A 22,344-nucleotide genomic window follows, 5' to 3' on the forward strand; every position below is an offset into this window, starting at 1 on the left:
TAAAGTATCAATACTTACAATGTGTAAGGTGATGGAATCGGTTATTTAGCGAGCAATCATTCAATTAATTAATCTAATCAGTTAATTAATTAATTAATTGATTAATTAATCAGATTCTAAAATATTTTATTTTATATTTATTGCCTTGTTTCTTTTGTCGTAAATCTTTGTAAATTTTATTTCAAGTTACCGTTGTAAATATTTTGAAGATACCGTGAATATCTGAACTTCCAGAAGACAGTTAGGTGTAATGATATAAAAACTATGTTGTATTAAATTATTAAAACGAAAAATATATGATTGAACAAATAAAATATAAATTTAATATGAAAATAAAAAAAACAATAATATCTTAAAGTAGACATGGAAAAAAGATCAGGGTACAAATGCACAACCGAACAAATTTACTTAAATAGGGCCTAAGTCATTTTCTTGAAAATTTCTCAATAGAAGAGATTGATATATAAGTTCAACAACCTAGCTAAATAATTAACAGTCGAAAAATATTTGCTCATTATTTTTTTAAGCCTATAGTTGCAACCCAAAATCATGATGGTTGATGTTGATGATAAATTAATGATGATAAATCATTATATGGGTGGACACATTTTAGGCGTTTTTTTCATTTATTATCCATCTATTTTTTACTTTCAATCATTCAATATAATAATATTATTACCAATTTTTTTGTAATTTTGAATGAAAAATTGCGTAATGATATTATAGTTTAAAAATTTATAATTAAAAAAATTTAGAAATTTAACTTTTTGCATTTTAACACTTACATAAAAAAAGAGTTATCGGATAATCAAAAAAGATATTACTATAATAAATCGTATTCACAAATTATTTAAATGAACATTGATAAAGTAATTTTTTAAACCTAAATCTCATTTTAAATTTTTTTTGAAATCGAAAGTTGGGAATCCCGACGTTTCCTCCAGGTTTTACCCGTGCTGCTGTGTTACATGGAGGAGAAATGAATCCTAGATAGTGACCTCCTAAACTTAACATAATAAATCATTTTTTATTTTGTGTTATTTAACAAATTTAATGCAACAATCGGTTATTGTACGTCATGCCAGTTTCAAAAGTTCAACTGCCTAAAAATTATCAACCTGAAATCTTGGAGCTGTTAAAATCTAACAACTTTATTAATAATTCCAAGAAAGTTCACGATGTTAATGCTGATTTCAAATTTGATAGCAATGGAAAACACATTTCCATTTCAAGCAAAGACGACGATACTCTGTATAATGCTGTCAGGAATATACAAAGACAAATAGACTCAATAAAAATATCAAACATTTCACCAACTTGTATCAGTCAGACGTTGTTGCAGAGAATTGTTCAGAGTGATGTTTTTCATGGCTGGTTCAAAAACTTCATGAGGGATAACGAGGTTAATGACGTGATGTTGATCGACAAGAAAAACAATGAAATTGCAGTTATCGCTATTATGGATGCAAAAATAAAATTGTTCACATCTTGGTTGAAGAAAGTGGTTGTAAAGGTGATATACTATATTTCATTTATATTTATATTCAATAAATATATCACTATAATAATAGTTCAATAGTCGTTTACTTTCATCAACTAGTTATCTAGATTTGAAAGTCCTATAAATTTCAAAACATAAGTTGGCTAATAAATAAACTTTTTCTATTCTTTTCAGGAGCATATAACATTCCTTCACTTGCATAATGAAACAGCATTGGAAGAGTTGGGCAAATTCTTCTCCCACCTTCAGTCAATTTATTACATCGTTGTTCATGTTGCAAAAAATTCCTTAAAAATTGAAGGCTTCGTACCGGATGTTTACCCTGCAAAGTCTTTATTAATGGAAAAATGTAAAAATATATCCGAGAAAATTACACATGAAAATTTAAATGAAAGAAATTATAAATTCATATCAGCTTTCAACTGTTTGGAGTGAGAAATTTTTTTTATTTACTTATTTTATAATAATTCAATCATAAAATTTCATTCAATTTTAAAATTTTAAGCTTATTTGGTAAAAATATCCCAAAATTTTAACCAGATAATTTAACAGCTCCTCATAATGATATATTTTTATCTCTGGATGTTGTTCAATATATATGCTCATTAAAAAATTTTGGTGTTTTATTATTATTTTGAAAAATGACAGAATGCTTAAATTATTAAATACTGAAGTTTGAATATGTGGTTGTTTGAAAGTGTTTGTTGTGCATGTATGTGTTGTGTATATTATGGAGTGTGTTTGGGTAAGAGAGAGAGAGGAGAGAAAGAGAGAGAGAGAGAGAAGTCATACACAAAACGTCAACTTCTATTGACATTTTACGTTTAACAAAGTTAAATTTATGGCATAAGGATGTAGCGTAGCATACAATCTTAGTTATATAAATTATAACTAAAAATTTTTTCACAATATTAATAAAACTTTCAAGTTTAGTATTCTAGTATTATTTTTATTTATTAGAATTATTATTTTTTTATTATTTTTACAAATATTATTATTTTAAATTATTTCCACCATGCATTTTTCAAATAACAGAGGCAGTTCATGTGTGCTATTGGAAGGCAACCAAGTTTGCGTGTGTTCAAATTCAAATCAAGCCAACCCAGCCATACTTCGTATGAGTTTGCCAACGTGTAATGTACTCGTCGAAAAATGTACGTTTATATCATATATATAATGAAATAAAATATGGGCCTTTGCTTTATAAAATGTATGCCTGAGAGTTGTAAGAAGTAATAAGCATATGAGTCACTGAGGGGTAATTAGCATCTTTGGTATATATATATATAAATATATATATAAATATATATATATATATATATATATATATATATATATATATATATACACACATATGAAGTAATAGTTGAGCTGCCTGGCACTGCTGTTGTACCTAAAAATTTCTACAGAGAGAGAGAGAGAGAGAGAGAAAGTTGTAAGAAGTGTGGCGCTGCCGTTGGGCCTCAACGCATTCGAAGCCAGTCACTACAGAGTAGTTTCAGACTCCTTTTACCTACCATTGCACAACTTGCTTCTCATTTAGTTACGCTCTCCAATGTCTAACATTTGTTTCTTACAATCAAATCATACAAATTGTCTAAGCTTTGTTTTTGTGAAGTTATTTATAAATGAGGTAAGTGATAACGAGTAAGCTTCATTATTGAGAAATTATTTTTCTATCTTTTATACAAAAATAAAACAATATATTAACCTCAGTTCTGTTTGAAATGTGGGGTGATAGTGGATTGGACAGAAGCAATCTTGAAGTTATCAGCCGAGATTCGAGATGCATCTTCTCATTGGACCAACGTCACAGTAGGACTGCACCTTACATCACCTTCTGCAGCGACCTCCATGAAAACATTACATCATGTTCGGATAGGTTGAGGAGACACGTAGATCAGAAATACTCGAAGATAAAACTATCAACAGACGTTAAATTCGATTTTGAAAGCTTGAAAGAAACCATTGTAAACGACTCAATCACCACTGAACGGTCACCACAGATGCACTGTGTCACCATCTACCTACTTTCTGAAAAGTTTGCAGTCGTGGAGAGGCTGTTAAAAAAATTTTTTAACGAGATAGAAGCCCGCATGAGTATCAACTCATTTTTATGCAGTTTCACACTGCATTTCAACGTGGATCGGGATAAATCGATGCTAACGAATGAATTCCGAGCACCTATTTCTACGATAAATGTTCGGTTGGAGAAGACAGCCAGCAACTTTAAAGCCAAGCTGCCATGCATTGTGAAGCCTAAAGCCACTGGAACCTGTAATGTAAATTTTGTAGATTATCTAAAAAACCATTTTCAGTCCAACTGGCTTCAACTTGCTGATAATAAAATTCAATTGGAATTTGAATTATCCAGTACAAGAACGATCCCCATTTATCCAAAAAACAAATTTGTTGATTTGTTAATGCCTATTAATTTCGCTCAGCCTCTGGAAAAGAGTTCAAGCAGTAAGTATTTTGTTTTTGTTGCTGCTGTTGTTGTTGTGTTTGTCGTTGTCGTTGCTGCTGTTTTCAGTTGTTTGTTGAATATTTTTACAACACATTCGTTTGAAAATGTGTTTATAAATTGACGATGTTGCCAAAAATGTTCAGTTCTCATAACGAATTCTTTGCATTAGTGACAAAAAACAGTCAAAAAGTTAATAAAGTGAACGCTTTCTTGTGCATTATGTTGCTGTAAAATTAATTGAAAAACTATTTCAATAGAAAGACTGAACCGCATGGCGTCCTAGATATGAAGCGAAGTTCAAGCTCAATTTCAACTGCCCTGTTATTTTATACATGCCTTTAAACCAAGTTACATCGCATAAATACTCGATAAAACATTCCTACTATATGAACCGGTCTGTCAAACTCAACTTGCAAGCCGAGGCTACGTTCTGCCGTGAAAGTTTAGAAACCTGTCATTTATATAAAAACAAGCTCTACTCGCTTTTCTTCGTTGTTAAACTTTCCCTATAGCGATATTTAGTTTTTCATTTAAAAAGTCTGCTGCCGTTTAACAACGTTAAAGCAAAAACAAATGATTTAAATTTTTCGCTTCTCACACTTGCAGGTGTCTTGGATGGCTTAACACCGAAGAATGATGAAAAACTTCTGTTCTTGCCAGTTGATGTTGACTCCAGCCTAGCAGATTTCATTAACAAGTTAATTTTGACCAGCGTGAAGCCTGCGATATTTTATAAGTATGCGTGCCATGCTGCCATTGAAAGTAATTCATCAGTTATTTGCTTCATAACATTTTATTTGATAGGTACACTTTATATTAAATTTCCAGGCTCTTTTTGTTTTGTAATTTAATAAAATTTTCAACCGTAAAAGATATATTCCTTTCACAACCATCCCTCCTATCCAAACTCACCGCAAAGTGATTGCTTCTTTACAATTTCACCATGAAAACAGGCGGCTTCACTGGAAGGATGTTGATATGCAAGGTGCACATTGGAAACTGTTACGAGGTGAGAGAAGGCAAGACTTATGATTCGTTGAAGCCCCCATGTGTGGAACTCTCCAGATGCCCTTTATCATTCAAGGATGGGTCGTGCAGAACTCACGCCTGGTACGATAGTGCAGTTTTGAAAGAGCGTATTGAAATTGGCATGAATTCGCCTTTATCGGCAACGAGAAATGTTCATACTCTGGAAAAATTTATATTGAAAGATAATGATACTATCCAGTACTGTCCGTTTGCACTTGTGGAATACAAAACGTCCGTTTGTAATTCGGACTGCACCATCATTTAGTCGTTGGTGGTCGCAGATTTGGAAGAATGTTACTTTTTGATAAAATTATTTTTTTATGACCAATGTTTATGCCACACAATTCATATCCTATAATTGTTTGTTTTAAAAGCATAACAGTTTTCGATTTTTAAAATTTTGAGAATTATTGGTATTGTAGTCGATCATTATTTATCTATATTTTTTAAAATAATCGGTTAGCGTTACTTTTACGTAAAGTTTATTGCAATATTTCTGATTTTCGTCAACTTACATAGTTTTTTATTTTGACGTAATAATGTCTGCCACTAAAGTTGATTTTAAGGATTGTATACATTATTTTAAATTATTAATTTTTTTTTATTGCTTAATGATACATATTCAGATTTTTAATTTTTCATAAAGTTGAATGAATTAAAATTCTATTAAATCACAAACACACTAGCTGTTAGTTTTTATATAGACGTTTATTCGACAATCACAAATCCAAATGAGAGTCATTTACTATTAAAATGTTGATTTCCTGGACCAGTCGGAACCAAAGCTTGCAAAAAATACAAGCATCACAACGGTGATAATAAAGTATATGTCAAAAAATCCGTAAACAATTATTTCAACATTTTCTGTTACCCAAATTTCTGGTGAGTTGTTGTCTACTTATCTCGCAATTTTATTGTCCCTAACAACTTGCATCTTTGCGATGAGACCCTTCTCTCTTCATTATTTAGGACATTATTTTCATTGTCATCGTTATTTCCCACAATGACGACACTGTCAACTTTTCCAACTATTTGTTTCTCTTTGAAGTCCATATTTTTTGTCTGGCAGTTCACCGCCATGAACGTTTTACGATTGGCGTTCCTCACTAAATTCAATAAAAATCTTTAAGTCAATTGAATTTTTGTAGCTATAACCTTTCCTGCGCCTAAGACATTTCTCTAAAGTTGTTATGGGGTATTCCTTGACCATTTCATGAAACAACTCTTTTCTCAACTTGGTTATTGAATTTCTGTGGTTACCTTTGTTACAATGTCTGTCCTGTCTGAATCATGTAAGAATCGGAGGCAGGCTGGATGGGGTCTCTTGATTTTCTTTCGGGATTATATCTTTTTGGCGATTTTATTAATCAACCTTTTTTTGAGGTTTGTGACTCAACTTCAAAATTGTGTTCCAACGAAATTTCATGAGTTTTGAATTCGTGATAGAATTTATACTCCAGAGATTTTTTCATATTCAGCAGCATTTTTTCAAATTCTTTCGCCATTTTATCGTTTGTCCAAGTAATGGGTAGAAAAATATTATTAATAGTACAAGCAGCTCATCGTATTATATACCCGACTAGAACATATAAGTACAGAGCTGTGTATGCCCAACACGAACAAAGACTTAAGATTAAAATGCCAAAAACAGTGGACGATTTACAAGAGATTTTACTGTTGCAATTTGAATATAACGTTCTACAATCAAAAGTAGCTCTATATTATATCAAAATAAAATATTAACTAAAGAGAATATTAAACTTCTTCGTACTCATGTAGCAAAGTTGTTAAAAATATCTTTTAAAATAATTTACTATTTGGATAGATATACCGTAATTAGAGGGGATTACGATACCGATACCATTTTTTGAAAATAAAGGTTTTGGTAAAAAATTTAAAACATAACATAAATTAATTTTCCTAAATAAGATTGAAAGTTTTAAAAATTGAAAATATCATTAACCACTTCCGAAATATAACAACATGCATACAACACGTACGCACACATATATTCTGACATGATGCATATGCATCTATAATAAGCAGTCGAGTATAATGTACGTTTGATATATACATATATACATAAAGTTGGCATGTCATTCTTCCTAGCAAATATTCTTGAGGATTAATTAGTAAGATATCAACCATGAAAGACAATAGAGTGTAGTGTTTGTCTGTTATTACAAAGGCTTCATTTTCATGGATTAGAATTCAATTAAGTTTCCACAATGATAAGGCCATTTCTGTCTTTCATAATTTTAAAACTAATTTTAATCGCTAGTGTCGATTGCAAATGTTTCCAATTCAAAAGCAATTTAGTCAAATCATCAACTAGTATGAAATCGATTGGGAATTGTGCAGGCTGCAACCTATGCGGTATGTGGGATGCAACGAATGAGAACTCTTCAGCCAACCTTGCATTCCAGGATGCAAACACAGAAGATGTTCCTCAACTGTTGATTATAAAATGTGCTTGGATGTGTGAAACCTCAGCTGCGTTTCCATGCGTTGGATTCAACTTCAGACGGAAAACAGACTCCACTGAAAATGTTCTTTGTCAGTTCTTCTCCTACACTCCTCAACTCTATCTCTCCGAGGATCTCTGCGTTTATTACGGGGTGAACAATTTTAAGACTGAACTTAATTTAAATAAAATCAAATTTTTAAAAATTTTATCAAGTTAACATTTTTCAAATTTAATCAATGTTTATGTTTGGTATGTTTATTAAACTGTAAGCTAAATTTTCAGGACCGATCAACCATGGAGCCACTTTCCAGCTATGTGCCAGGTGAGTAGAAAAATTTCAAAATCATTCATTTTAAGTTTGGCGATGCAAAAATAAAAGCGACAACGTTTGAAACCAGCACTTGTGATTTTTGGCTCAAAAATGTGCTTGTGAAATGATTTAATTCGATTAAATTGTAATTTATCAAAAAACAAAAAATCTTTCAGCGGATCTGTACCCAAGAAATCCTCACTTCTGTTCCGGTAACACAAAGAGCAACAAATATTTTGTTAGTCAGATTAGGTTTTTATGTAAATATGCATTATTAACTAATTTCAAAATATTTCTATCTTAAACAAAACTGCAAACGAATGACATTTTATTTAAATGTTGATTAATTTCAACTAAAAGTGGACGAAACTACTTGACGTCAACCGCTTGAATGTTTAACTCTGTTGACACGATGTTATTCGTTCATTCAACCTCGCCAGGTTATGCAGCGTCGCATGGATGGCTCGGAGAACTTTAACAGAAACTGGACTGATTATGAAAGAGGATTTGGTGACCCGAGGAAAGAATTTTGGATCGGTTAGTTTCATTTAATCACTCAAACGTGAACTGCATAGAAACTTTTCAACCAGGAAACGACAACATCCACCGCATAACGTCCAACAAAAAGTACAAAGTTTTGTTCGTGTTGGAGGATTTCGAAGGGAAGGTGGCATGTGCAGCTTATGATTCATTCAGTGTTGGCTCGCCAGATACTTACTACGTTCTGAACATTGGAAACTACAGTGGAACCGCTGGTCATTTCAAACTTTTGTTTTATTTTGTTAAATCGTTGTCGTCATATCTGACTTATTTTTATGAAATTGACCAGGGGACTCAATGACCAATCAAAACCAAATGGCATTCACGACGCACGACAATGATCACGACTTCTTCACTGGCAATTGTGCCCTGATATATCACGGCGGGTGGTGGTACAAAGATTGTTATGAAGCCTTTCTCAATGGCTTGTACAGCGATGGCGTTAATTGGTGGACGTTCGGTGGTCATTCGCTGAAATTCACCGAGATGAGAGTTGAATTAATTTAACAGCTTCATTACTTTGACATCCGATTTGTAATAAGATTGGAAAGTAAAATTATTTCTGAAACACAAATTTAAAATTTGCTCAATAAATTGGTATCAACAAAATTTGTAAAACCAGATTAAATTATAAGAATTTGTGTAATGTGTAGTAATGAAGTGAACGGAAACTAGAAAAAAATGGGGTCATCAACTTGAGAATTTTGAAAATCATCCTTTCCACCAAATCGGCAACAAACGTGAATATTTCGAAATTTAGCTAAAAAAAAGTTATCAACAGTAGAATTTTAAAACCACCCCCACCACCACAATATTCTGGAGTCGACACTGGTTTTTAAAACATTATATTTTTTAAATAAAATCTTAACAAATATCCTTTCATAAAACTAGAAACAAAGATAAATTTTTGGCGAGAGAAAGCAATCCCAAAATCCTTCTTAGCTAAATAATTTATTTACACCAACAGTGTTAAACTTGAAAATAATCTTTTGTATCGACTGTTGGTCTGATAAAAAACTTTTCCGACTCCGACTACCTGATTGAAAATTTTCCGAATCCGAACACAGAATACTTTTGGCTAACACACCCGCCTTCTAATTAATAATAATTATTATTATACTAGTAATAATAATTTATCTACACACACATGTTTATTTGTTTTTTGTTTTTTTTTGAGAACATTCTTCCAAACGGTTGCATTTGGTATTAAATTAGGCTTAACGATCTTGAGAAGTTTCTTTTGACGTTTCGTTAACAGTGGTTTTAATGTTATTACAATGCCTTGTTAGTTGGGATCATTGGATGATGATGAAATAACAATATACATAATGATGATGGTATAATGATAAGGGTAAATAATATAATGATGATATAATGCTATAATGTTATAATGATGATAATGTAATTAATGATAATAAAAACTTACTTTTTCAATATTTTCACAAACTCATTTCATTTTGTTTAAATTAATTCATTCACCAAAATTTTTAGATTAACTATTTTTTATTCTATAACTTTAGATACGTTTCATCGCTATCTTAGTTTTATTAGTTCATGATGAAATATTTCATATTTTCACTCATTTTTATCACATTTAAACGCACTTTTCTCAACAATTTTTTTTAACCAACACACATACACAACACACATACACTCAGATACACTTACACACACGCACCTCATGCACGCATATATACGTACGTAACACACATATACACACAAAGCCACATATAAACACATACACAAAAATTTTTTTTACTATGAAATTAAAATTGAAAAATTATTTATTATTCATTCTTTCAACCGTTCATTGTTGATCACCGTCCCGTGCAAAATTAATTGCTGAGTTGTCTCGCGTTGTTAAGGTATCCATATATAATTCGAGAATAAGAAAAATTAGAATGTATCTATCTATCTATCACGTGAGAATAATAAAAAATGAGAATGTATCTATCTATCCCGTGAGAACATCTGTTATTTTCAAAACGATACGTGCAGTATTTGTCATATCATTATTGCAGCAATAATATGGATCTGTGACTTTGGTTCTGTTCTGTTTCTTTAATTATAGATTATTGTAGAGGAAGGATATTAAAAGGCACGTGCAGTATACAACAAACAGTGAATATTACGTTAAATAAAGATTCTAATGCAAGGATGGTAGAAATAGCATTAGAAAGATTGCCGAGAAATTTCAACACAAATTGCGAACATTCGCGAGAACAGAGAAACGATTAAATGGCAGTGGAGGTCAAATCAAAATGACGAAGAGGAAGGAGAGACAAGAATTCATATCTACAAGAAAGGCATTGTAATATGCCAGGAAACTAACATATTATTCAATTCGTGAGAGCAATAAGAAAATGTCTAAATTTTCTGAATACATTGAACTGAAAATACTTCAGAAAATGAGATTTTTAAAACTATTTGTAATGCGAGACAACCAACGAAGATTTTTTGGCTAAATAAAAAAAGCAGCTATTTTGTTTTGCTTTTAAAAACAATATTCGAATATGGTAATTGAAATTATTTAAGGTTGAGTCTTCATGAGAGGACAGTTCCAAAAAGTGGACTGTTTGAGCAATCCCGTCGGTGTCCCCACTTGAGGACTTTTATTAGTCAAATTGTTAACCAAATCAGAAAAATGCCCATCTCTAACCATCTGTAACACATTTCTATTCTTTTTTAATCATTTTTTTTTAAATTTGTAAAATGATAGTTTAAACTTAACTCTTACAAAGTATTCTTAAAATGAGAGGGTGTTAAGCCATAAACTTCCTCTTGGCTTTCTGGCAATGTTTCTGAATATTTTTATTATTAATATCAATATTTTTATTATTATTATTATGTTAACTATAAATAATTTTATTTATTTATAAAACTATGCGCACAAAAAAAAATTTCCCCACACTAATCACCAGCATTAAAGGATCAAGACAACTTATGTATCAAGGAAAAATAAAAAAAAAGGAAATAAAGAAAGAAATGAACAAATGAGTAAATAAATAAATAAATATAAAAAAAAATAAAAATATACAAAAGCTATTCTGCCTATGCAAAATTTAACGACAGTTTGAAATGAAAATTGTAAATATATGTTGAATCAAAGTTTAATGAGAAGGCAGCGAACAGTCACTAATATTATACATTTGTTCGATTATACCTACATCCGTTGTGTTGATGCTTTAAATATTTTATTATACATATATACATATATGTATATATATATAAAGAGAGAGAGAGAGAAAGAAAGAAAAAAAAGAGATATAAAATCGACAGTAAAAGAGAGAAGAAAAGATTTGAAAATATGAAAATAGAGAAACAGAAAAGAGTAACTGAGAAGGAGGACATTTAATCGTTTATGTTACACCAATCTTATTTTTTCGAGTTGCTAAACATTCACAGTGACAAAATGCTCAACGTTTATATAATTTTGAATTGTTTTCTAACCGCTGCAGTTCACAATAAATGTTTTCGGTCTCGAAGCAACCTACTTGCTCTGACAACCGACCTGACATCAAATGGAAGTTGTTCCAACTGCAGTCTCTGCGGCGTGTCAGCGCAATCTGCACCAACCTCTGTAGAGAACATAACATTGCAAAGCAGCACCAACGATGCTACCAAGATGTTGATGGAGTGTGCTTGGATGTGTCAAACTACTGCTCAATGTGTTGGATTCAACTTCAGATGGAATAAAATAAACTTAGCTGAAAATGATTTTGTCAGTTCTTCTCCTACACTCCTCAACTCTATCTCTCCGAGGATCTCTGCGTCTTTTATGGGGTGAGGTTTTAATTTAAATTATCAATTATCTACAAGTTGATAATTGTATAATTTAAAATACAAATTTGAAAATTTTTATCAATATGTTAAATTAACTGCAATTATTTAAATTTAGAAATATTTTTTTTTAGAATCTGACAGATTTGAACAAACTTTCCAACTTTCTGCCTAGTACGTTAGCTATTGTTACTTAAAATCCATGAATGAACTGTTCAGCTGTTTTATCAAATCATATCATTATTAAATGAATGCTTTCATATTCAGTTGGCTACTTAAAATATTTGACTAAATAGTTTGAGCCAAATTTACGTGCTCCTGATGTTCTCGAACAAATTTGCAAATTTATTTCCAAGTTAAACGGTCTAAAATGGCTTTATTAAACTTTTCCGTAGACCAAACTTAGAAACAAAAAACTTGTTCAGTTTCAAGCATTTTAATGTATGTAGAATGCTTTTTCAAATAGGAAGTTATCATTCGACTGACATTAAATAAAAATTGTATCAGGTATTAGGTTTTTCAACTTAATTTATTCAATGTTTTTTGTATTAATTTTAAAAACTTGTGACAATTCTGCTTTTTGAGGTCTGTATCCGAGGAACCCGTCGTTTTGTGCAGAATATTCAACGAAGAACAGATATTTTGTGAGTTTTATTGAAAAATAAGAACTTTAAAAATACTTTAAATATGTTATATGAAACTCCATTCGCGGTTAAAGTTACGATATATCTACAAGACTTTCAAAACTTAATTTAACTAAATTTTGACATCTTGAAAAGAAGTGTTCAATAAATAAAGAAAAATATTTAGATTATGAAACCAAAGTAACCAAATAAATATCTGAAGGTTTACTAAACATTAAAAATTAAAAGTTTTTAAAATATTAAATAAAAAAAATATTAATATTCTTCATGTGATTTGGAAAAGATTTGGCCAACGCCTTTGGCTCATTATGAAATAAATTGAATTGAATGAAGCTTTATCTTGATATAGAAGATGACTGTTTGTCTCGTCTGATGACTCTTGACAGAGTTTTCCTCTTTGCAAAAAGTCATCAAAAACTTTAGTAACATCTCATGCAAGAAAGAGAAAAGAAGGAATTGAAACTGATTTAGGAAAAAAATCCTGTTATCCGGTCAAACGAAATCTAACATTACGATACCATGTGATGGGTAATGGGTCCTGCTGTCTGGAATGGTTTGCCTAGGGACTCTCTGGCTCTCGTCACATACGGCACACCGGATGGCAACAGAAAATTGCAAATGAAGAGGTATAATGAGATTTGTCAGATAGTGATGAGAAGAAAACTTTGACTCTTTTGTCATATTTATAAATGATTGATTGATGACGGATTCATGAAAAATTAGTTTGGCTGAGTGATGATAACAGAAAGACAAAAGAACGTTTGTGAATGGCTGGTTGGGATATTGCAATGAAGACATTGGGTCGTTGAGGAGAAAACAAACGACAGAAATACAGGGAGGAGAATAATCGACAGACCAACACCAACGAGCACTAATACCAAAAAGAGATAATGACGATGAAGATGAACAAACTTGAGATTAACGACAAAATTAAAAAATCGGTTTTCCAGATTGACCAGATATTTAATTTACTGAAAAGAGTTTAGTTGATAATGCTTTAAATATATGAGTACGCCTAATAGAATGAGACCTAAAGCTACTAACATTTTTTTAATCTATCAAATTAAAAAATTTTTCAACTAAATTAGCTCCTTAAATATATGTGTCAACCTAACCTCTCCAGGTTATGCAGCGACGCATGAATGGCAGAGAAAACTTTTACAGAAACTGGACTGAGTATCAAAGAGGATTTGGAGATCCGAAGAAAGAATTCTGGATTGGTTTTTTTTTTTATAAAAAAAATACGCAATATTATTAATGAAACTATTTATTAAAAAAATTTCAACCATTTCAACCAGGAAATGAAAACATATACCGCCTTACAGCAAAGAAAAAGTTCAAAGTTTTGTTTGTGTCGGAGGATTTTGAAGACAACGTGGCATGTGCAGCTTATGATTCATTCAGTGTTGGCTCGCCAGATACTTACTACGTCCTGAACATCGGAAACTATCACGGAACAGCAGGTCATTTAGAGTTTACAAAATTATGTTAAATCAAAATATAATTCTGTTTAATCATAAACATCACATTTTAAATAATTTTTAATAAACATCAACAGGGGACTCAATGATTAATAGCAACGGCATGGCATTCTCAACGCATGACAAGGACAACGATGTTCGTGACTTCGTGACTGAATTTGAAGTTTCCATCAGTAAGATGCCTGATAACACCGATCAGGCCCTGTACATTTGAAACTACTGGCTGTAAATATGTACAAACAGCTTTTGCTTATATGCTCCTATACACGATGTATATATGTATATACTTTTGACATGTAAATACTTTTCTATGTATATATGTCTGTACTTTGTAGAGTGTAAATAGTGCCTTCTGTATATATCTGTGTAGGTATATATTTTTGTAAAGTGTAAATATATAAATAATTAAAAAAACATAGTCGATGTATATATGTAAGTACTTTTGACATGTAAATACTTGTTTAAAATCTTTCTATGTATGTGCTTTGTAAAGTGTAAATAGTACTTTCGGTATATATGTGTGTATATATTTTTGTAAAATATACATATTTGTTTAAAAACGCTTTCATGTATGTTTGTATGTATGTATTAATTGTTGTCAAGTGAATATATTTTGATGCATTTACTTAAGAAAAATTTCCAGCTTAGCTTGCTGACTGTTATTTCATGGGAAAAATAAAATTTCAAATCTATGAAACGAGTTCTTTTACTGATTATACTGAAAAACAACGATTAAATAATGAATGAATGTGTGTATGAGTGTTAAATTGTTTTACAACAATTAAATCATCCACGTAAAGTTTAGAAGTAGTAGTTGTAGTAGCAGCAGCAGTAGTAGTAGAAGTAGTAGTAATATATAAATATAATAATATATATAATATAGTAATATATAAATAATAATTACGTGTTCCTTCTTATTAAATATCTTACATACATTATATATTATGCACTGAAGATGAGTTATTTATAACTCGAAATAGCTATCTGCAAATTTATTTTATAAAATTTTTAAAACAATTAAATGTCTAATTTTTCTGACATTAATAAATTAAAAAGAAATATAAAAAAGTTGAACAATGTTGAAAGTAGTGTTGAATTTTTGATATATATATATATATGTATGTGTGTGTATGTGTGTGTACAAAAAGCCATATACAAACACCGTCGCTTACGTATTTGCATGTTTGTGTGTGTGTGCGTAGTACAACGAACACAGTTTGGTTTCAGTCTTTCATGCTATATTAACAGTTCGAAGAAAATAAATTTTCATCCAATAGCCACATTCATACACGCCACACCCACACACACACACACACACACACAAATGCACCCATACACATATATGTACTGTATATTTCTTTATACGTATGTACGTTACGGTAGACAGGTAAACAAAATAGATTCATCTGCCAGTTGGAGAAACCGTTTCTTCAATTTGATAGTTTTCTTTTTATTTTTTGAATAAAAAAAAGATGGCAGATACCTACTGCCCCTATTTTTAAAACGTAATGGAAATTATAAAAATAATAATAATAATTACATATTTTACTGTCGTGTTCAGTAAATCCAGCTAGAGTCTGTTATTTCTGATTATTTCTGTAAAGGAATGATTTGTCTAAAATTCACTGTGTTTTGTAGCGTCAGCATAAGGTTAACAACAACATTAGTTGAACAAATCGTATAAAAAACCATTTGATTTTGGTATGATAGAAATGTAATGCTTTAAATAGATGTACCATCAACATTAAACAACAATCGTCTTTCAGTCATAATGCATAATTAAAGATTCAAATGATAATTGTCGAATTGATCCATTAGTGACCTTATATACGTTCAAACATCCGACAGGACACCAACATATTGACATTTAAGCCGTCTTGTGTCATTGCGAGATTCATGTATCAAAATTTGGCAAACGCCAACGCAGAGAGAATTCTGTTCCTATGCTTCATTTGCCACCAGATTATTATTATTATAAGCATCCCTGCCATATAGCACTGATACACTTGAATCATTTGGCGCTAGGAGGTAGAGTGAGGTCAAGATTTACAATTTTAACGATTTATTACACATCACTTAATGTGTAAAACGTTCGGAAAAAATTTATGGGACGAGATAGATGACAGTTTAAATTTATTGAAATGAAAAATGAAAAGACAAATGAAACAAATCAAACTGATATCTTAGTGACCTCGTTCAAATATTCGACACAAACATGACACCGACGTAATGATATTTAAACCGCCCTTTTGTCTGTCGATTAAATTTAAAAATTTGGCAATCATGTGTGTGAGAATTCTGTTCTTCTGCATCTATCACCCCAAGATTATCATTATCGGCATTCCTGTCTTGCACTGATGAGGAGTTTGAATCATTTGACGTTTTTTTCTTCTTCGTGTACTTTGCCAGATTAATCTTTTGTAAATTTCGATACCTATTTCTTCCAAAGATGTAGAGGCAGTTGTTGATGGTGATGGATGGTGCATGAAAAGCAGGCCTCCATAGGTTAAACACTGATGTCCACTGATCAGTCTCTACATCATACATCTCTCCATCCTTTGTTGATTGAATTTTTTTCAAAATTAAAGTTAAGGTTCAAATTCCTTAGTATAAAATTACAAATCTTAAATTCTTTTATATATGAAATTGAAGACATCTTTTAATAACGTACGTACATAACTACTTACTAATGAATGGCAAAATATATGAACTGAGTGACAACGACAAAATTTAGCATTTTTACCCTTGAATCACCTCCATTAGGCCAAATAAATTCCACTTCATCCGGATAGTCATCATCTGCTTCAACAAAGCCTCCAACGGCGAAAATCTTATTCCCCGTGCATGTCATGACGTGGTCAGTCCGAGCCGTCAACATGGGAGCTTTCGCGAACCATTTGTTACATAAAGGGTCATACTGGTACACCAGACACCTTGTCCATGGATCCCGCCCGCCACTGACAAACATCGTGCCATTCCACACACAACCTGTTGATTGGTGGAGTTGTAAGATCGGTTATGGTATATAAATATATATATATATATATATATATTTATATCTCTTTATATATATGTATATATGTATATATATATATATATATATATCGATATGTTGAACAGTCATCAGTTAAGTCGTACGAGTAAGATAAAGTACACCATCTCCCATCAACAACCATAGGTGCAATTTTGCGAACACCCAAATCTTTTCAGGCTAGACGCGTTTCGTCCCTTATGGGACTCATGGGTAGCCCGAGTTAAAGGAACAGCTTGCGCGATTCTTATCTAAATGCGTAAGATCGCAAACTAAGGTTTACAAAATCACATTTTAGTCGCTAGGGCCGTACTTTTCACTCTGCCGAATTGAAGAAAATTGAAAAAATGAGTAAGAATATAGGTGAGAATAGTCGATCTTTCGATCTGTATCTGATGACAGATCAACTATTCTCACCTATATTCTTACTCATTTTTTCAATATATATATATATATATATATATATATATATATATATATAGGGTTTAGATTATCATAAATACAATTATTAATTAAGATTACTGCGTCTACTGCATTGTTCAACTTGTAGTTGATTAAACCCAAAATTTCTATCAAGGACATGGACTTAATGTGTCGTCACTGATGGAAGAGACGATGATCATAGAGAAAAAAAGACAACTACAAGTTGAATAATGACGAAAACGCAGTGATCTTTATAAATAACGTTAACGTTATTAATAATTTTTTGTCAAAAATGTCAAATATTAAAAGTTTTTTTCGAAAATTAATACAAATTTGAGCAAATGTTTTATAGTTAAAATTGAATTATTAATAGAAACCACAAAATAAAGATATTAAAGACCTGCCAAATTCGCAACTGCATGAGGTAGAGGTTCCGCCATGTACCATCGGTTTTCACTTGGTACGTATTGTTCAACAGCTGGAGTTAAGCCGACCGCGATGTCGTAATTTGCGAGGCAACCAGCAACTGCAAAGAGATTGCCAGCTAGCCCTCCAAAATAGAAATCAACCTTCGTTTGATGCATGCTGCAACACTGAATATTTATTAGATACTGAAATATTTACAATTAAATTAAAGTATATGGGTTAATATATATATATATATGTGTGTGTATATATAATATATATATATATATATATATATATATATGTGTGTGTGCGTGTGTGTTTGTGTGTGTGAGTTGGTAATAGACCATAATTTTTACAATATTCTATAAATTCTACCTAATGTTTGGCGTTAATATGTTTGTAGTTTGTTTTTTCGATTTTTCTCACTAAAGTTTTTTAGTGAACGTTTAGTTTATTAAAATTCAAAATCTCAACTCCCAACCCGGCGCTTAACCAACAATGAAAACAAAAAAGTAATAAAAACTAGCTTTGTAAATAGTGACAAAGAAGAATATGATGCTATCGATGAAGAAAAGGAGACCAAAGTAGATGACCAGCCAATAAAGAAACCTGACACCTAATTTCCATCTAACTTCGTTTTGACAAAGTCATTATTTCCCTATATAAACATCAACCGCACTGATGATGATTCATTCGGAATCGAAATATGGCCTTATTTGCAGCATGAATTCGGGACATAAGTTTATTTTGAATTTTAATAAACTAAACTAAACGTTCACCAAAAAACTTTAGTGAGAAAAATCGAAAAAACGAACTACAAACATATTAACGCCAAACATTCGGTAGAATTTATAGAATATTGTAAAGATATATATATATATATATGTATATATATAATGCTTAACAACGTGCTTAGACCATGTGCTTAAGTTTGAAAGCACGTGGTTTAAGCACCACGTGCTTTCAAACTTAAGCTCAAGTTGAAACCACGGATTTTTTAAGAAATTCAGTAAAAATCATGAATCATTTTGCAACAAAAAAAAAACAAAAGAACATTATAAGGCAGTAAACTGATACTGCAACACTGAAAATTTATTTGATGATAATTATTATTATTAAATAGATATTGAAATATATACAATTAAAGAAAAAGGTGGTAAATGGGTTATATATATATATATATATATATATATATATATATATATATACTTAGATGTTGTACATTTAAGGCGATTCATAGAATAAACTGCAGCAGCTATTAAAAAGAATGAATAATTCCATTCAGTTACACCTTGCAATTTTAAAACAGATGCTCAGAAAAAACAATTTAAAAATAGTAAACCTTAGACCAAACAGCAGCAATCGGATTGTACATGAAAACTCTGCCAGAGAAACTACCATCATTTGTCCATTTTTCGAACAGATACAAGCAGTTGTCAACCACACAGGCCTTACGAGTCACATTACATGGTGGTCGGCTTCTTCTTGATGGATTGAATTTGACTGGTGATGGGCCAGAGTTGTCCCTACTGAATTTGCAAGCTTCAACAAAATCATAAACTGGAAGAATATCAACAAAGCTTTTTTTTTGGCCCTGAAATAAAAATCCGGATGAAAATATGTGAAAATAGCAACGAAATTAATTAAATTCACACCTTGATTTTAGTTGATCCAAGCGTAAAGAGTATACCAACTGTACGAGAAATATTAGAATCTTTATCTGTATCATAGCTAATATTTAAATTTAGATCAAGAATTGTGTCAGTACATTTTTGCTTATCCGAGGTTGTCATCAGACTGTACCTCACTTCGGTCAACAATTTTTCTGCAAAACATTTTCTCGACGGATCCTCCGAAACCCACCTGATTATCAGATTGAAAATATCCATTTCGCTGTCTGCATTCATTTCCTCTGATGCAACCAAGTAAAGCATTTCGTCTGGTGATAATGATATTTTGCAGCTTTCTGGGATCTCTTTGAAATACTTCAACATGAATTTGATAACTTTTTCGACCACCTGATTATTTAAAACGTACTTGCTTGCGATGTCCAAAATACGAATGCATGCTGACTTGTTCAAATTTTTCAACAACAATTCAATGTAGCTATCAATCATATCATTTATTTGTAGGTAGAAAGCACCATCCAGCCCTGCTTCTATTTCATTCAACGACTTCAGGCTTTCGAACACGTTAGTTGACAATCCGGATAAATAGTCCCTTACTTCTATTAACGATTCATTCGTTAAACATGCCAGAGTAAGCTCTCTATAATGGACATCTTTCATTCCACTGTTCACTAAACTTTGGTAATAACCACTGGCACGTAGGAGCATGTTTCTGTCAACTTGATGACAACCTCCTGTCTTAGAAATTAATACAATTTGCTCTCCTCTTGAACCATCCTTATTTTCTACGTTGTCTGACTCTGCATCCATCTTCGTTTTCAACTCTTTCACAGCTTCGATGTAATTACCAAAATATATATATACACACACACACACATATATATATATATACACACATATATATATTATATATATATATATATACATACATATATACGTTCATTTACTGTCTTTACAACATAGAAGATAACCATACATACACACACACATATATATGTATATACATATATATATATATATATATATATTATATATATATATTATATATATATATTTTTATACGTTCATTACAACATAGAAGCATTTCCACGTGCAAGCAATGGAGCTATGGCGAAACTTCATCAAAAAAATATATCTTTGCGCAAACACGTGGTTCACACATACACACACGTACGCACATTCGTAGTCATTAGCATCATACTAAAACTGAATAAAGCCATGTGTTTAAGTTGAAACCACAGATTTTTTACGAAATACTGTGAAAAATATGAACCACAGGCCATGTAGTAGTTCTTGTTGTTGTTATTGTAGTAGTAGTAGTAGTAGTAGTAGTAGTAGTTGTTGTTGTTGTTGTAGTAAATGTTGAAGTTGTTGTAGTAGTGATGTGTTCCAAATAGCCACAAATGAATGCAGATGATAATTGCTCCAATTTTATTTGTTCACTTTTGTGCTACTGCCTTGCATGTTGTAACAGTTTCTGGGTCCTTCAGATCCTGATTTTTAAAGAATAATAAAAAAAATAAAAAATAAAAAAGTTAACCAGAACATATAATATAATCAAACATGTTATAATCAAAAATTAAGTCCTCGTTAGCCATATATACTTATCAAGTTTGATTTTACATTTTAGGACAGAAGCGGAGTCAAAAATTACTTATTGCGAATTGTCCCATGCTGAAAAGATCCTGTTTGTAAAGAAGAATTTAGTAATAGTTGTTGTAGTAGTAGTAGTAGTAGTAGTAGTAGTAGTAGTAGTGATATGTTCTAATATATAGTTAACAAAAAACACATTAGAAACACTGCGGTTATTTTGTCGACGTTGCCTGATTTACTGTGCTTCGATTTTTTTAATAATTGATATGAAGAATGGACATGCATTAAACTACCATTAAGGCATGCCAAAATGTCATTGTTCTTTTCTTGACGAATCATTTACTCAAATGTCAAAACAAATTCAATGTTTTATTACTTATTATTATTTATTATTAATTTATTTTTTGACGCGTCTGTCACATCCTGTTCGACACAGTCTCACGTAATATATACATCACTCTAAATATATAACATCATTATATGTAGCTATGTATACACATTATTGTAAATATTTTATTTGTTTGCAACTAAATGAACAGAATAAAAATTTGGAAAAAATATTTTGTATTCTTATATATCTCTAGGGTTTGAGTAATTAGAAATGTTGTATTCAGTTGTTAAAATAGTGAAAACCTATTAAAAAATTTTCGTGAAATAAATACCTAGCAGGAAAGCTCTAATAGATTACTCCGGTAGGAAATAACGCCAGGTAGTAGTTAAATTAAAAATACAAAGAATTTCGATAAGTCTATTCATCATTAATTGATAAATCTAGTTTGTGATGTGACAATATTAAAATCAAACATCGGAAATAATCAATAAACTAAAAAAACTGGTGTACAAGTTTGAGCGCAAAGTTTACTTAATTTTTATTTTTTTCTACTATCTGCAGTGCACGGTAAATGTTTTCGATCTTGAGAGAAAGAAAACAAGACATACTAGACAGTTAATACTGAAATTCTAATCTTTTTGGAATCCAGTTATGTATAAAGTTTATATAATTTTGAATTGTTTATTAATCGTTGTGGTGCAGGGTAAATGT

General features: G+C 31.1%; 8 protein-coding genes across 8 annotated transcripts; 5 read left to right on the forward strand and 3 right to left on the reverse strand.

Moving 5' to 3' along the window:
* Window positions 1-1,078: 1,078 nt before the first annotated feature.
* Window positions 1,079-2,678, forward strand: HELRODRAFT_176475 (hypothetical protein; the record flags this gene model as incomplete). Its single annotated transcript, XM_009023836.1, has 3 exons — window positions 1,079-1,513; window positions 1,676-1,830; window positions 2,537-2,678. 3 exons carry the CDS (start codon window positions 1,079-1,081, stop codon window positions 2,676-2,678), a joined length of 732 nt encoding a protein of 243 aa, XP_009022084.1.
* A 550-nt stretch (window positions 2,679-3,228) lies between these two features.
* Window positions 3,229-5,262, forward strand: HELRODRAFT_176476 (hypothetical protein; the record flags this gene model as incomplete). Its single annotated transcript, XM_009023837.1, has 3 exons — window positions 3,229-3,967; window positions 4,575-4,730; window positions 4,922-5,262. The coding sequence occupies 3 exons, from the start codon at window positions 3,229-3,231 to the stop codon at window positions 5,260-5,262; spliced, it is 1,236 nt and encodes a 411-aa protein (XP_009022085.1).
* Window positions 5,263-5,891: 629 nt separating this feature from the next.
* HELRODRAFT_176477 (hypothetical protein) lies at window positions 5,892-6,502 on the reverse strand (the record flags this gene model as incomplete). The annotated part of the gene is made up of 3 exons (XM_009023838.1): window positions 5,892-6,103; window positions 6,153-6,257; window positions 6,370-6,502. 3 exons carry the CDS (start codon window positions 6,500-6,502, stop codon window positions 5,892-5,894), a joined length of 450 nt encoding a protein of 149 aa, XP_009022086.1.
* A 1,712-nt stretch (window positions 6,503-8,214) lies between these two features.
* HELRODRAFT_84014 (hypothetical protein) lies at window positions 8,215-8,821 on the forward strand (the record flags this gene model as incomplete). Its single annotated transcript, XM_009023804.1, has 3 exons — window positions 8,215-8,311; window positions 8,365-8,529; window positions 8,604-8,821. Coding segments are annotated over 3 exons (480 nt in total), but the record flags the coding sequence as incomplete, so codon positions are not given.
* Window positions 8,822-11,726: 2,905 nt separating this feature from the next.
* Window positions 11,727-12,101, forward strand: HELRODRAFT_176479 (hypothetical protein; the record flags this gene model as incomplete). Its single annotated transcript, XM_009023839.1, has 1 exon — window positions 11,727-12,101. One exon carries the CDS (start codon window positions 11,727-11,729, stop codon window positions 12,099-12,101), a length of 375 nt encoding a protein of 124 aa, XP_009022087.1.
* A 1,168-nt stretch (window positions 12,102-13,269) lies between these two features.
* Window positions 13,270-14,433, forward strand: HELRODRAFT_176480 (hypothetical protein; the record flags this gene model as incomplete). Its single annotated transcript, XM_009023840.1, has 4 exons — window positions 13,270-13,386; window positions 13,862-13,958; window positions 14,037-14,201; window positions 14,297-14,433. 4 exons carry the CDS (start codon window positions 13,270-13,272, stop codon window positions 14,431-14,433), a joined length of 516 nt encoding a protein of 171 aa, XP_009022088.1.
* Window positions 14,434-16,415: 1,982 nt separating this feature from the next.
* HELRODRAFT_176481 (hypothetical protein) lies at window positions 16,416-18,257 on the reverse strand (the record flags this gene model as incomplete). Its single annotated transcript, XM_009023841.1, has 3 exons — window positions 16,416-16,775; window positions 16,963-17,207; window positions 18,074-18,257. 3 exons carry the CDS (start codon window positions 18,255-18,257, stop codon window positions 16,416-16,418), a joined length of 789 nt encoding a protein of 262 aa, XP_009022089.1.
* Window positions 18,258-19,408: 1,151 nt separating this feature from the next.
* HELRODRAFT_176482 (hypothetical protein) lies at window positions 19,409-20,519 on the reverse strand (the record flags this gene model as incomplete). Its single annotated transcript, XM_009023842.1, has 2 exons — window positions 19,409-19,675; window positions 19,737-20,519. 2 exons carry the CDS (start codon window positions 20,517-20,519, stop codon window positions 19,409-19,411), a joined length of 1,050 nt encoding a protein of 349 aa, XP_009022090.1.
* Between the last annotated feature and the right edge of the window lie 1,825 nt (window positions 20,520-22,344).

This window comes from Helobdella robusta (genome assembly GCF_000326865.2).
Source record: "Helobdella robusta unplaced genomic scaffold HELROscaffold_38, whole genome shotgun sequence".
In the NCBI taxonomy this organism is placed as follows: Eukaryota; Metazoa; Annelida; class Clitellata; order Rhynchobdellida; family Glossiphoniidae; genus Helobdella; species Helobdella robusta.